The sequence below is a fragment of the Rana temporaria genome, chromosome 4 (assembly GCF_905171775.1).
Source record: "Rana temporaria chromosome 4, aRanTem1.1, whole genome shotgun sequence".
Lineage (NCBI taxonomy): Eukaryota > Metazoa > Chordata > Amphibia > Anura > Ranidae > Rana > Rana temporaria.
The window spans coordinates 198730658-198746704 of record NC_053492.1 but is presented as its reverse complement, the minus strand read 5'-3'; the positions used below and the strand labels follow the sequence as shown (position 1 = coordinate 198746704).

Genomic DNA, 16047 nt, shown 5'->3' with positions numbered 1-16047 from the left:
TAGTATACATGTGTAAAATGGCATACATTCCTCATAATGGTTGTGGTAAATATAATTTAGACAGTCACATCCTTGGAAATGGGTTTTTCTGCAATGTCATTCAATTTTCTGTCTACTTTGTAGTACCTGAAATCGTGAAGAACCTGAACACAGAGAATATTACCACCAATTCTATATCTCTGAGATGGGATAAACCAAATGGAAAAGCCAGCTTTTATTTCATTCAGATCCTGGGAGAGCCAACTTTCAATAAGAATGTAACTAGAAATTCTGACATTATTGAAGGCCTGACACCGGGAAATTATTACAGCTTCCTTGTCTCTACCTTTGTTGATAATATCCAAGGCAACAGCTCAGTAATAGCTAACTATACAAGTGAGTATCAAGCTTTATGCAGGCCACACACACATCAGCATTTAGTAGAACTGTGCCTTCAACTTATTTTAGACTAGAAGGCCTGACACCTTGAAATTAATTTAATTTCACCAAAAAATTGTGACCAAAAAATTACAACTTCAAGAAACTCACCATGCCTCCTACTAAATACCTTAGCAAAGGAGAGGTATTACAACCCATGGATAAAGGATGCTGCACACCCCTGATAATACTTGAAGAAAAGGAAATTTACCCCTAGGGGCTTTGTGTTGCAGCACGGTATAAATAATGTACAAGTAGGTAAAAAAGTATAAATTTATTGATAGGGTATCAAAAAAAGAGCCCCTAAACAAAAAGGGGGAACTCAGGATATGAGCTTTGATAAAATCAATCGGTAAACAGAAAGGCAAAGAAATATATCACAACATGGTAACAATGATAATGCAAATTTGAACAGTACTATATGCATATAAGTACTATGTGCGAAAAAATCCCCTACGCGTTTCGACCTTAGTAGTAGCGGTCTTCTTCAGGGAGCCAATGTTTTTACGCAGACATAGGTTCTATGAAGAAAATATATGCAGATAAATCAAAAAGTAAACAACAAACACAATCATAAAGAGGACCTGTCCACCCCAACATGAGGATAAAAGTGGGGGTGCATGGTCTCCTCCCATAACAATATAATAAACAATGATGTACAAAAATCGAAATGCAACTCACAAAGACACATATCGAAAAACAGACCGGGATCGAGTCACACCATTGAGAGCAAGGCTGGGTAGATGGGAAGGCAGACATGTGAAAATAGGATCAGCCCCCGGGGTCAGATGGAAGAATGACTCCAGGGCAGAAACCAAGAGGCCAAATCACTATTGGGCCTACGAGAGGTCACACATGCGTGTCATGACCTGCACCACAGGATGGAACACAGGGGAGGCAGGGCAAGGGAGAGGAGGCGGGAGGCAGAAGGAATGGCAGCCACAGAAGGGGCAGGGAAAACCCGCCCAGGGGGGAGAAACCAAGTCCAACCCACCAGGGCCAAGCGTGACCCAGCACGCAGGGCAGGCAGGGGTGGGCGTGGGCGGGCCAAGTCGAATGCCACCCTCCTCAAGGCGGGACAGGAAACCCTAAAAAGAAAATATAAAACTAATAATAATATTTGAACAGGTGGTAATATCACCGCAATTGTTAGGTATATAACAAAGTACACTAGCACCTACACAAATGCACGCAATGATCATGCATGCGTGTATGTGTGCGCTTATATATCTATTTAGGAGAGTCTACAAGGTACATAAAAGAGGAGAAAAAAGAAGAAAAAAAAGGGGAGAAGAAAAGGATGAAGGGAAATGGAATAGTGACAGAAGAAGTGGAAGTGTGAATATATAAATGAACTGACATAAAGTTAATGGTGACGTGTAGGAGGTGAATGTGTGTGATGATGGATATAATAAAGACTAATGCCTGATAAAAAAAACAAAAACAGTGAAAGAAAAGACAAAGTATGAAATGAGTGTGTGGAGTGGAGAAAGGGAATGTGGAGGAGGAATTAAAAATTGGAGGATGTGGCTGTATGGTGCACTGGGCATGGAAAGTGTGCTATAATATGGAAAAAACAGGTGAGATGTGAATGGGCTGGGAAGAGAAAATAAGAAGGAAGGTGATGAGAAAACAATAGTGGAAATAGTAAGATAGGAAAGATTGAAAAAACATTGAAAAAACACACTGTACAGGTGAAAACTACAAAGTGACATAAACACAGGAAAGAAAGTAAACAAGGGGAAAAGGTGCAATGTACAGTACCTGGACTGTCCTTATGGATGGCAAGAGTAAAAAAATCAGGCAGTAATGAAACAATGGGAACCAACACCCCCATTGTGGAGAGCAGTCCTGCAATCCTCGTCTGTTACAGAGACAAGTATATAAGAGAATATAAATAAGGATGAAAATAATTGGAACAAAGCAAAAGAGGGAAAAAGGCAGGCCAAAGCATATGCTTACCCCCCAGTAGCTGCAGTATGTCCAACCAGCCAGGTTCAGATCACCATGGGATTAAAATCCACTCCCCAGGTGCTGATGATTTATATATATGTGAGCACCAGCCCTCTAATTGAGGGTGTGTGTGCACCGACATAGAGACCCGCCCCAACCCCCCGCCCAAGAAAACAAAAAACAAACCTGTGTCGAAGGAGCAGCCAAGCCCGGTCGGAGGGAACCAGACAAACCCCCCAAAAAGGGCACAGACCCTCTCCCTTGCCCTGCCTCCCCTGTGTTCCATCCTGTGGTGCAGGTCACGACACGCATGTGTGACCTCTCGTAGGCCCAATAGTGATTTGGCCTCTTGGTTTCTGCCCTGGAGTCATTCTTCCATCTGACCCCGGGGCCTGTTCCTATTTTCCCCTGTCTGCCTTCCCATCTACCCAGCCTTGCTCTCAATGGTGTGACTCGGTGTCCGATCCCGGTCTGTTTTTCGATATGTGTCTTGGTGAGTGGCATTTTGATTTTTGTACATCATTGTTTATTATATTGTTATGGGAGGAGACCATTCACCCCCACTTTTATCCTCATGTTGGTGTGGACAGGTCCTCTTTATGATTATGTTTGTTGTTTACTTTTTGATTTATCTGCATATATTTTCTTCATAGAACCTATGTCTGCGTAAAAACATTGGCTCCCTGAAGAAGACCGCTACTACGAAGGTCGAAACGCGTAGGAGATTTTTTCGCACTATGGGCCAGATTCTCGTACATCCTGCGGCGGCGTCGCGTAAGCTATTTACACTACGCCGCCACAACTTACAGGAGCAAGTGCCGTATTCCCCAAACACTTGCTCCGTAATTTGCGGCGGCGTAGTGTAAATGGCCCGGCATATGGCCGCGTAATTCAAAGGGGGCGGCTAGTATTCAAATTAAGCGCGCCGATTGAACTGCGCATGCGCCGGGCTGAAAAATAGCCCAGTGCGCATGCTCCAGCTCACAACGGAAAACGTCAATGACGCCGACGTAAAGTCGTATTCAAGAACTACTTAGGAAAACTACGTAACCGACGGAAAAAGCCGACGCGGACCCGACGCCATACTTAACATGGCATACGGCGGACTGGCGTAAGGTTACCCCTCATATAGCAGGGGTAACCTTACGCTTAAGGAAACGACGTACGCGACGAGTACGCAACACAAATTCGTTCGGGAATCGGCGTATCAGGCTCATTTGCATAGTCAAATGAGACCTGAACGTAAACGCCACCTAGCGGTCAGCGTTGTATTGCATTTAAGATCCGACGGTGTAAGTGACTTACACCAGTCGGATCCTAGCCTAATTCCGGCGTATCTTGTTTTGTGAATACAAAACAATGACACGCCGGAGGGAATTTCGAATTACGCCGGTGTATCAGTAGATACACCGGCGTAACTCTTTTGAGAATCTGGCCCATAGTGCTTATATGCATATAGTACTGTTCAAATTTGAATTATCATTGTTACCATGTTGTGATATATTTCTTTGCCTTTCTGTTTACGGATTGATTTTATCAAAGCTCATATCCTGAGTTCCCCTTTTTTGTTTAGGGGCAGTTTTTTTGATACCCTATCAATAAATGTATACTTTTTTACCTACTTGTACATTATTTATACCGTGCTGCAACACACAGCCCCTAGGGGTAAATTTCCTTTTCTTACTAAATACCTTGGACTGTCCACCTTGCAAAAGGGGCCATTTAGGGGGTATTTGTACTGTCCTGGTACTTTAGAGCCTCAAGAAATTAGAGAGACATTTATTACATCAGGATTGATCAATTTTCAAATAAATATACACTAAATATTGTAGACTCTATAAGGCTTCATTTCCACTGACGTTTTTACAAACACCTTTCTGAGCGTTTTTTACAGCTTAAAAACGCCTGTCCATATTATTCTATGGCATCATGCCCACATAGGCGTTTTTGAGCTACAAATGGCATAGGCGTTTTTGAGCTGTAAAAAAAACGCAGGACCAGGGCCTTCTGAAGCTCCAGAGTAGAGCTGTAAAAACGCCAGACGTTAAACGCTCAAAAACGCTCTAAAAAACGATACCGTTGCATTTTTGAGCTCCAGCTCAAAAAAAAAAAAAATCAAAAAAATAAATAAATAAATAAACATGGACAGGCGTTTTTAAGCTGTAAAAAAGGCTAAAGAAAGTGGCTGTAAAAACGTCCATGGAAATGAAGCCTAACTGTCACACAGACTAAATAATGTACACTGATTTGTGTTATTTTTTAAGCAAAGAAATGTAGCAGACCAAATTTTGCCTTAAGTTTATGAAGACATTTTTTTGTTTGCAAAAGCTTACAACAGAATCTCCGAAAATGTGTATTTTTTCCAAATGATTGAATTTTTTTATTATATAGCAAAAAATAAAAAATAAAAAACCCAGTGGTGATTACATACCACCGCAAGAAAACTATATTTGTGCAAAATTTAATCACAGCACAGCTGGGTCGCCAGCAGCAAGCGCATGCGCCCCCTACCTGGAAGTTCCAGATCTGGCACAGCAGAACTGCCTTGTCGCCATATATCTATGTTATAAGGTCAGCAATCGGTTAAGCAGCTTGATAAATCAGAGATATTGATAGATAGAACACTGAAAACATTTTATCACTAGACTCACGTCTAACTTTGTTCCATATCGTAACAAAAAGATTGTAATTTGTATTTTTACCCAACCTGTAGTAATTATGTCTACAACAGAAAATCAGTGTCCAAAGTTGAATGAACTAAATTCATCCATTTGGAGCTAAAGGTGGCAATGCTATTCCAACATTCATGTACTGTCCTAGCATTTTAGAGCCTCAAGAAACTACAGAGGCAGTCAGTACATCAGAATTAATACATTTTCAAAAATATATTATAGTTTGTAGACCCTATAACTTTCAAAAAGACTAAATAATATACATTGATTTGTGGTATTCTTACCTTCTATAACAGAAACGCAGAAAAACGTTTTATTTTTAATGTTGGTATTTTTTTTTCAATTATGTAGCAAGAGAATATAAAAAAAAACAGTGGCGATTAAATACCACCATAATGCATCCCCCCCCCCCCACCTGGAAGTTCCAGATCACATATTAGGTAGGTACATGATCTGTTACATGAGAGCCGCCTTGCTGCTGTATATCTATATTATACGGTTAGCAAGAGGTTAAGCCGCTTGATAAATCAGAGATATTGATAGATAGAACACTGAAAACATTTTATTATACTTGCTTCATCTCTAACTTTGCTCCATAACTATTACAAAAAAATGTAGGTTATACTTTTACTCAACCTGTAATACTTAGTGATTGTAAAGGTTCCAATTTTTTTTTTTAAATAACAAACATGTCATACTAACCTCCGCTGTGCAGCTCGTTATGCACAGAGTGGCCCCAAACCTCATCTTCTGGGGTCCATCGGCGGCTGTCTAGGTTCCTTCCCACGTCAGATAACCCCCTCTGGAAAGCGCTTTTCCAAGGGGGTTACCTTGCGGGTGAGCTCTCGAGTCCAGCATTTGCATCCATAGACATGAATGCTGGACTCGGCCCTGCCCCCCGGCACACACGTCATTGGATTTGATTGATAACAGCGGGAGCCAATGGCTGCGCTGCTATCAATCTATCCAATGAAGAGCCAAGAAGACCAGGCCAAGATCAAGTGCGTTCTCGACGCAGGACTTTCAAGGGCTCAGGTAAGAAAACGGGGAGGGGGGGCTGGGGGGCCAGCAATTATAGGATGTTTTTTCACCTTAAAGGTGAAGGTTTACAACCACTTTAACTACTTCAGCCCCAGAAGGTTGTACCCCCTTCCTGACCAAGCCCTTTGTTGCTATACGGCACTGCTTTGCTTTAACTGACAATTGCGCAGTCGTACGACATTGAACCCAAACAAAATTTACATCCTTTTTTCCCCACAAATAGAGCTTTCTTTTGTTGATATTTGGTCACCTCTGCATATTTTATTTTTTGTGTTATCAACAAAAAAGAGGGACAATTTTGAAAGAAAAGCAAGATTTTTTACTTTTTGCTATAATAAATATCCCCAAAAAATATATAAAAAAATTAATTTCTTCCTCAGTTTAGGCCAATATGTATTCTACTACATATTTTTGGTAAAGAAAATTGCAAGATGTGTATATTGATTGTTTTGTGCAAAAGTTATCGCATCTACAAAGGTGATAGATTTAAGCCATTTTAATTATAATTTATTTTATTAGTAATGGCAGCGATCTGCGATTTTTATCATGACTGCGACATTGCGGCAGACAGATCGGACACTTTTGACACTATTTTGGGACCATTGACATTTATACAGCGATCAGTGTTATAAAAATGCACTGATACTGTATAAATGTCACTGGCAGGGAAGGGGTTAAACACTCGGGGCGATAAAGGGGTTGTGTTCCCTCAGTGTGTTCTAACTGTAGGGGGGATGGGATCTCTAGAACATGACAGAGCACATTGCTCATGATCAGTGGGAGCAGTAGATCCCTGTCATGTTGCTAGGCAGAACAGTGAAATGCCTTTTTTACATAGGCATCTCCCTGTTCTGCCTCTCCGTGCCACGATTGGGGGCCACCGGCGGACATCGAGTCTGCGCTAGCCGCTGATGACGGAGTGATGTACGGTTATATCATTTTGCGCACCCGTGCCATTCTGCCTACATATATTGGCGTGAGTCGGTCTGCAAGTGGTTAAAGTTACATAGTTAGTCGCGTTGAAAAAAAGACACACGTCCATCTAGTAGACATATGCATTCGTTTTCGTTGAATGCATTTTCGTCCGAATTTATAGAGACAGTGTTGGGGTAGAGCATTCAACATGAATGACGAAGATTCAAAGAAGCTGCGAAAAACATACAAACGTAGAATCTGTCATTGAAGGCTTATGTTGTCTGTCGAAAGTTCTAAGAAGATTCGACAAGCAACTAAACTGTAAGACGCCGCAATTGTACATTTACGGTCAAATGCTCCGCCCATAGGCTATAGAAGAATTTGAATGTTGGTTGACTAGTAATAGTCATTTATAAATATAATTATTACTAGTGTCACACAACATTAGAATTCTTCTATAGCTTGTAGGCGGAACATTCGACTGGAAATTTATGATTGCGGCATCGTACAGTTTAGTTGCTCCTTTGAATCTTCTTAGAACATTCGACAGACACCATAAGCCTTTAATAACAGATTCAACCTAATTAATTGGAATTTTTGGACGAATGCATTTTTTAACGAAACAAAATGAATAAAAACATAGGGCCAGATTCACAGAAAAAGTACGCCGGAGTATCTGCTGATACTCTGGCGTACTTTCAAATTTGCTGCGTCGTATCTTTATTTTGAATTCTCAAACAAAGATACGACGGCATTTGGCTAAGATCCGACAGGCGTACGGCTTCGTACACCTTCGGATCTTAGGATGCAATACTTCGGCGCCCGCTGGGTGGAGTTCGCGTCGTTTTCCTCGTCGGGTATGCTAATTAGCTGTTTACGGCGATCCACGAAGGTACGCGCGTTTGTCGCATTCTCTTACTTTGTCGCTAGTCGGCTTTTCCCGTCGTAAAGTTGCGATTGCTATTTAGGTGGTGTAAAAATAGACAGCCCATGTTAAAGTATGGCCGTCATTCCCAATTTTACATTTTTTGCGTAAGACGTCCGGGAATAGGAAAGGACGTAACGCACATCGCCGTTCAAAAAATTACGTCGGTGCCACATCATTTCGCGCAAAGCACGGCGGGAAATTTCAAAACGGAGCATGCGCAGTACGTTCGGCGTGGAAAACGCGCCTAATTTAAATGATACACGCCCCATTTGAATTAGGCGGGCTTGCGCCGGACGGCTTTACGCTACGCCGCCGCAAGTTTACAGGCAAGTGCCGCCGCATTTGTACCTGAATCTGGCCCAAATTAACTAAATAAACAGAGTAACTAAATAAATGTATTTTTTGGAAGAAAACAACATATTTCAGTGTGCACATGTCTACCATCTAGTTCAACCATAAAAATAAAAGAATAAATAAAAAATATCACACAATCCCATATACACAATCCTATACCCATAGTTAATCCAGAGGAAGGTTAAAAAAAAAACAGCAAAGCATGGTCGAATTTGCTACAGCAGGGAAAAATTCCCTCCTGATCCCCCGAGAAGCAATCAGATTTTTCCTTGATCAACTTTACCTATAATTGTTAGTACCCAATTATATTATGTACATTTAGGAAAAAATCCAGGCCTTTCTTAACCACTTCCCGACGGCCGTACGACTTTGTATGGCCGCAGGGTGGCTTTAAATCTCCGGGTTGACGTCTTTTTACAGCCTCCGCTACTCCTGGCCACTGGGGGTGCGCGTGCCCGCAGCATCACTGAGATGCCGATGCGAGTGCCTATCGGCCGCGATGTCCCCCAGGCAGCCGCGATCGGCGGTTACAGAGACAAGGACGTGGATCTGTAAACACACAGATCCACGTCCTGTCAGGGAGAGAGGAGACCGATCTGTGTCCCTTGTACATAGGGACACAGATCGGTCACTTCCCCCAGTCAGTCCCCTTCCCCCACAGTTAGTAACACTATGCAGGGTACACATTAAACCCCTTCCTCACCCCCTAGTGTTAACCCCTTCAATGCCAGTCAAATTTATACAGTAAAAGTGCATATTTATAGCACTGATCGCAGTATAAATGTGAATGGTGCCAAAAATGTGTCAAAAGTGTTCGATGTGTCCGCAATAATGTCACAGTCCCAATAAAAATTGCAGATCACTGCCATTACTAGTAAAAAAAAATAATAAAAAATAATAATTTTGTCCCCTATTTTGTAGGCGCTATAACTTTTGCGCAAACTAGTCGCTTACTGCGATTTTTTTTTTTTACCAAAAATATGTAGAATACGTATTGGCCTAGACTGAGAATTTTTTTTTTTTTTTAAATTGGGCTATTTATTGTAGCAACAAGTAAAAAATATTATAATTTTTTCAAAACTGTTGCTCTTTTTTTGTTTATAGCACAAAAAATAAAAACCGCAGAGGTGATCAAATACCACCAAAAGAAAGCTCTATTTGTGGGAAAAAAAGGATGCCAATTTTGTTTGGGAGCCACGTCGCACGACCGTGCAATTGTCAGTTAAAGCGACGCAGTGCCGGAAGCTGAAATTTCACCTGGGCAGGAAGGGGGTATATGTGCCCAGTAAGCAAGTGGTTAAAGCAATCTACTGAGCTGACCAGAACCACCTCTTTAGGGAGTCTATTCCACATTTTCACAGCTCTTACTGTGAAGAAACCTTTCCATATTTGGAAATTAAATCTCTTTTCCTGTAGGCATAAGGACTGCCAACTTGTCCTCTGTGTTAACCATAAAGTGAATAACTCAACAACAAGATCACTATATGGACCTCTTATACATTTGTACATGTTGATCAAATCCCCCCTTAATCAATTTCAGTTCTTCTAATCTTTCCTCATAGCTCAGTTCCTCCATGCCTCTTATCAGTTTGGTTGCCCTTCTCTGCACTTTCTCCAGTTCCCCGATATCCTTTTTGTGAACTGGTGCCCAAAACTGAACTGCATATTCCAGATGAGGTTTTACTAATGATTTATACAGGGGCAAAATTATATATGAGTTTTTAAAAATCTACAGTAAATGCAGTTTTGTGCCTACAGTGCTTGGTATACTAGGGTAAAATGGCATACATTCCTCCTAATGGTTGTGGTAACTATAATTTAGTCAGTCACATCCTTGGAAATAGTTTTTTTTGCAATATCATTCAATTTTCTGTCTACTTTGTAGTACCTGAAATGGTGAAGAACCTGAACACAGAGAATATCACCACCACTTCTATATCTCTGAGATGGGACAAACCAAATGGAAATGCCAGCTTTTATTTCATTCAGATCCTGGGAGAGCCAGCTTTTAATAAGAATGTAACTACAACTTCTGACATTATTGAAGGCCTGACACCTGGAAATTATTACACCTTTATTGTCTCTACCTTTGTTGATAATATCCAAGGAAACAGCTCAGCAATAGCTAACTATACAAGTGAGTATCAAGCTTTATGCAGGCCACACACATAGCAACTTTTAGTAGAACTGTGCCTTCAACTTCTTATAGACTAGAAGGCCTAAAATCGTAGAAATAGTACATCTTCCTGGTCTCTACTCTCGTTGATAATATTGACAGTGTGGGGAAAAAAAAGATTGTGGAAAAAAAATGTATTTAATTTCTTCATTTTCCCAAAAATTGTGACAAAAAATGACAACTTCAAAAAACTTGCCATGCCTCTTACTAAATTCCTTGGATTGTCCACTTTCAAAAAGGGGCCAATTGGGGGTATTTGTACTGTCCTGTTATTTTAGAGCCTCAAGAAATGAGAGAGGCATTTATTACATTAAGATTTATCACTTTTCATATCTATATACACAAATGTTTGTAAACTCTATAAATTTCACACAGACCAAATAATATACACTGATTTTATTTTTTTTACGAAAGAAATGTAGCAGATTACATTTTGGCCTAAATTTAAGAAGATTATTTGTTTATAACAGTTTATAACAGAAACTCTGGAAAACGTGTATATTTTCCAATTTTTTTTCTCACCATACTAGAACACTGAAAACATTTTGGAGTAGATCCACAAAGAAATTACGCCGGCGTATCTACTGATATGCCGGCGTAATTTCAAAATTCCTGCGTCGTATCTTTGTTTTGAATCCTCAATACAAGATACAACGGCATCTCGGCTAGATCCGACAGACGTACGTCTTCGTACGCCGTCGGATCTAAGATGCAATTTTTCGGCATCTGCTAGGTGGCGTTCCCGTCGTAATCCGCGTTGAGTATGCAAATTAGCTATTTCCGAAGATCCACGAACGTACGACCGGCCGTCGCATTTTTTATGTCTTTTTCGTTCGGCTTTTTCCGGCGTATAGTTAAAGCTGCTATATGGTGGCGTACTCAATGTTAAGTATGGCCGTCGTTCCCGCGTATAATTTTGAAAGTTTTACATCGTTAGCGTAAGTCGTCCGTGAATGGGGCTGGACGCCATTTACGTTCACGTCGAAACCAATGACGTCCTTGCGACATCATTTGGAGCAATGCACCCTGGGAGTTTTTATGGACGGCGCATGCGCAGTTCGTTCGGCGCGGGGACGCGCTTCATTTAAATGAATCACGCCCCCTACCCGCCGAATTTGAATTCCACGCCCTTACGCCGCAAGAGATACGCCACGCCGCCGTAACTTATGGCGCGGATTCGTTGAGGATTCAAACCAATTCAAAGTAAGTTACAGCGGCGTAGCGTATCTTAGATACGCTGCGTCCAGCGCAGATGTATGTGGATCTGCCCCTTTGTTACTAGATTCATGTCTAAATTTGCTCCGTAACAAAAAAAAATGTAGACTGTATTTTTACCCAACCTGTAGTAATTATATCTATTACAACAGAAAATCAGGGTCCAAAGCTGAATGAACTATATTCATACATTTGGAGCTAGAGGTGGCAATGCTATTCCAACATTAATTTTATGAACAATTCCTTGAGTTTTAATAATGTTATGTAAATGAAGTTTTGTGCCTACAGTGCTTAGTATACATGTGTAAAATGGCATACATTCCTCATAATGGTTGTGGTAAATATAATTTAGTCAGTCACATCCTTGGAAATTGGGTTTTATGCAATATCATTACATTTTCTGTCTACTTTGTAGTACCTGAAATGGTGAAGAACCTGAACACAGAGAATATCACCACCACTTCTATATCTCTGAGATGGGACAAACCAATTGGAAATGCCAGCTTTTATTTCATTCAGATCCTGGGAGAGCCAACATTCAATAAGAATGTAACTTCAACTTCTGACATTATAGAAGGCCTGACACCTGGAAATTATTACACTTTTATTGTCTCTACCTTTGTTGATAATATCCAAGGCAACAGCTCAGCAATAGCTAACTATACAAGTGAGTATCAAGCTTTATGCAGGCCACATACATATCAACTTTTAGTAGAACTGTGCCTTCAACTTCTTATAGACTAGAAGGCCTAAAATTTTAGAAATTAATACATCCTTCTGATCTCTACTCTTGTTGATAATATTGACATTGTGGAAAAAAAAGATTGGGGAAAAAAACAAACAAATTGCATTTAATTTCTTAATTTTCCAAAAACTTGGACAAAAAATGACAACTTCAAAAAGCTCACCATGCCTCTTACTAAATTCCTTGGACTGTCCACTTTCCAAAAATGGGGCAATTGGGGGGTATTTATACTGTCCTGTTATTTTAAAGCCACAAGAAGTGAGAGAGGCATTTATTACATCAGGATTTATCAATTTTCAAATTTACTGTATATACACAAATGTTTGTGGACTCTATAACTTTCACACAGACTAAATAATATACACGGATTTGGGTTATTTTTTTACCAAAGAATTGTAGCAAATTCCATTTTGGCCTAAATTTATGAAGATCATTTGTTTGTAAAAGTTTATAACAAAAACTCTGAAAACTTGGATATTTTCATTTTTTTTTTATTATATGGTAAAAAAAAAAGACCCAGTGGTTATTAAATACCATCAAAAGAAAACTCTATTTGTGTGAAAAAAAGAATTATAACTTTTATTTGGGTACAGTGTTGCATAACCGAGCAATTGCCAGTTAAAGCAGCGCAGTACTAAATGGCAAAAAATGCCCTGGTCATAAAAGGGGTAAAACCTTCTGGAGATCAATTGGCAATATCACTTTAATCGGCTTGATGAAGCAGAGATATTAATACGAACCATACCAAAACACTGGAAACATTTTGTTACTAGATTCATGTCTAGCTTTGCTCTATACCGTAACAAAAAAAAAGAAGTAGTTTCTGTTTTTACCCAACCTGTAGTAATTATATCTACAACAGAAAATCAGTGTCCAAAGCTGAATTCATACATTGGAGCTAAAGGTTGCAATGCTATTCCACTGTTCATTTTATGAACAATTCCTTGAGTTTTTAATAATGTTATTTAAATGAATTTGTGTGCTTAGTATACATGTGTAAAATGGCATACATTCCTCATAATGGTTGTGGTAAATATAATTTAGACAGTCACATCCTTGGAAATGGGTTTTTCTGCAATGTCATTCAATTTTCTGTCTACTTTGTAGTACCTGAAATCGTGAAGAACCTGAACATCGAGAATATCACCACCGATTCTATATCTCTGAGATGGGATAAACCAATTGGAAATGCCAGCTTTTATTTCATTCAGATCCTGGGAGAGCCAAGTTTTAATAAGAATGTAACTAGAAATTCTGACATTATTGAAGGCCTGACACCTGGAAATTATTACACCTTCCTTGTCTCTACCTTTGTTGATAATATCCAAGGCAACAGCTCAGTAATAGCTAACTATACAAGTGAGTATCAAGCTTTATGCAGGCCACACACATATCAGCATTTAGTAGAACTGTGCCTTCAACTTATTTTAGGCCTTGTACACACGACCGAGAAACTCGACGGGCGTAACACATTGTTTTGCTCGGCGAGTTCCTTGTGAAGCCATCGAGAAACTCGACAAGCCAATTTTCTCCATTCCCGTCAAGGAAATAGAGAACATGCTCTCTTTTTGGCTCGTCGAGTTTCTCAACAGTTTCCTCGACGAAAATGTACACACGACTGGTTTCCTCGGCAAAACAATATCTCCCAGCAAGTTTCTTGCTGGTTTTTGCCGAGAAACTCGGTCGTGTGTACAAGGCTTTAGACTAGAAGGCCTGACACCTTGAAATTAATTTAATTTCACCAAAAAATTGTGACCAAAACATTACAACTTCAAGAAACTCACCATGCCTCTTACGAAATACCTTGGACTGTCCACCTTCCAAAAAGGGGCCATTTAGGGGGTATTTGTACTGTCCTGGTACTCTAGAGCCTCAAGAAATTAGAGAGACATTTATTACATCAGGATTGATCAATTTTCAAATAAATATACACAGAGCTTTTTTTCTCAGCAAATAGGTGCAGGAACTCAACCTTGACCCGTTCAGATTTCACAAACAGTAGAAGGGTCTTAAAGGGGCATTAAATACCAGAATTGCATTACATACAGAGTGCAGAGTTCAGGGGGTTACAAAGCTGTCACTTGTAAACACAGAAACCAGACTTATGTGTTTACAAGTGACAGGTGGTGAGCAGGCACCAAAGGGTCTGAGCCAAAGGTGGTGGAACTGAGTTCCCCCAAGTTCCCCCTGAAAAAAAGCCCTGAATATACACTAAACTTTGTAGACTCTATAACTGTCACACAGACTAAATAATGTACACTGATTTGTGTTATTTTTTAAGCAAAGAAATGTAGCAGACCACATTTTGCCTTAAGTTTATGAAGACATTTTTTTGTTTGCAAAAGCTTATAACAGAATCTCCGAAAATGTGTATTTTTTCCAAATGTTTGGATTTTTTTATTATATAGCAAAAAATAAAAAATAAAAAACCCAGTGGTGATTACATACCACCGCAAGAAAACTATATTTGTGCAAAATGTAATTACAGCACAGCTGGGTCGCCAGCAGCAAGCGCATGCGCCCCCTACCTGGAAGTTCCAGATCTGGCACAGCAGAACTGCCTTGTCGCTATATATCTATGTTATAAGGTCAGCAATCGGTTAAGCAGCTTGATAAATCAGAGATATTGATAGATAGAACACTGAAAACATTTTATTACTAGATTCACGTCTAACTTTGTTCCATATCGTAACAAAAAGATTGTAGTTTTATATTTTTACCCAACCTGTAGTAATTATGTCTACAACAGAAAATCAGTGTCCAAAGCTGAATGAACTAAATTCATCCATTTGGAGCTAAAGGTGACAATGCTGTTCCAACATTCATTTTATGAACAATTCCTTGAGTTCTAATAATGTTATTTAAATGAAGTTTTGTGCCTACAGTGCTTAGTATACATGTGTAAAATGGCATACATTCCTCATAATGGTTGTGGTAAATATAATTTAGTCAGTCACATCCTTGGAAATTGGGTTTTATGCAATATCATTACATTTTCTGTCTACTTTGTAGTACCTGAAATGGTGAAGAACCTGAACACAGAGAATATCACCACCACTTCTATATCTCTGAGATGGGACAAACCAATTGGAAATGCCAGCTTTTATTTCACTCAGATCCTGGGAGAGCCAACATTCAATAAGAATGTAACTTCAACTTCTGACATTATAGAAGGCCTGACACCTGGAAATTATTACACCTTTCTTGTCTCTACCTTTGTTGATAATATCCAAGGCAACAGCTCAGTAATATCTAATTATACAAGTGAGTATCAAGCTTTATGCAGGCCACACACATAGCAACTTTTAGTAGAACTCTGCCTTCAACTTCATATAGACTAGAAGGCCTAAAATCTTGCCTCTTACTAAATTCCTTGGACTGTCCACTTTCCAAAAAGGGGCCAACTGTGGGTTATTTGTACTGTCCTGTTATTTTAAAGCCTCAAGAAATGAGAGAGGCATTTATTATATCAGGATTTATAAATTTTAAAATCTATATACACAAATGTTTGTAGACTCTATAACTTTCACACAGACTAATTAATATAAAACTGATTTGAGTTTTTTTTTTTTTTCCAAAGAAATTAAGCAGATTACATTTTGGCCTAAATTTTTGAAGAATATTTGTTTGC

General features: G+C 39.6%; 1 protein-coding gene across 1 annotated transcript in view; it reads left to right on the top strand.

The window, feature by feature from the left end:
* LOC120936887 (titin-like) overlaps positions 1–16047 on the top strand; it is a 345246-nt gene that overhangs the window by 189527 nt on the left and 139672 nt on the right. The window contains exons 73-77 of the mRNA XM_040349653.1: positions 124–375; positions 10166–10417; positions 12087–12338; positions 13524–13775; positions 15429–15680. Coding sequence (XP_040205587.1) covers positions 124–375; positions 10166–10417; positions 12087–12338; positions 13524–13775; positions 15429–15680 — 1260 coding nt within the window. The remainder of the gene's footprint in view (positions 1–123; positions 376–10165; positions 10418–12086; positions 12339–13523; positions 13776–15428; positions 15681–16047) is intronic.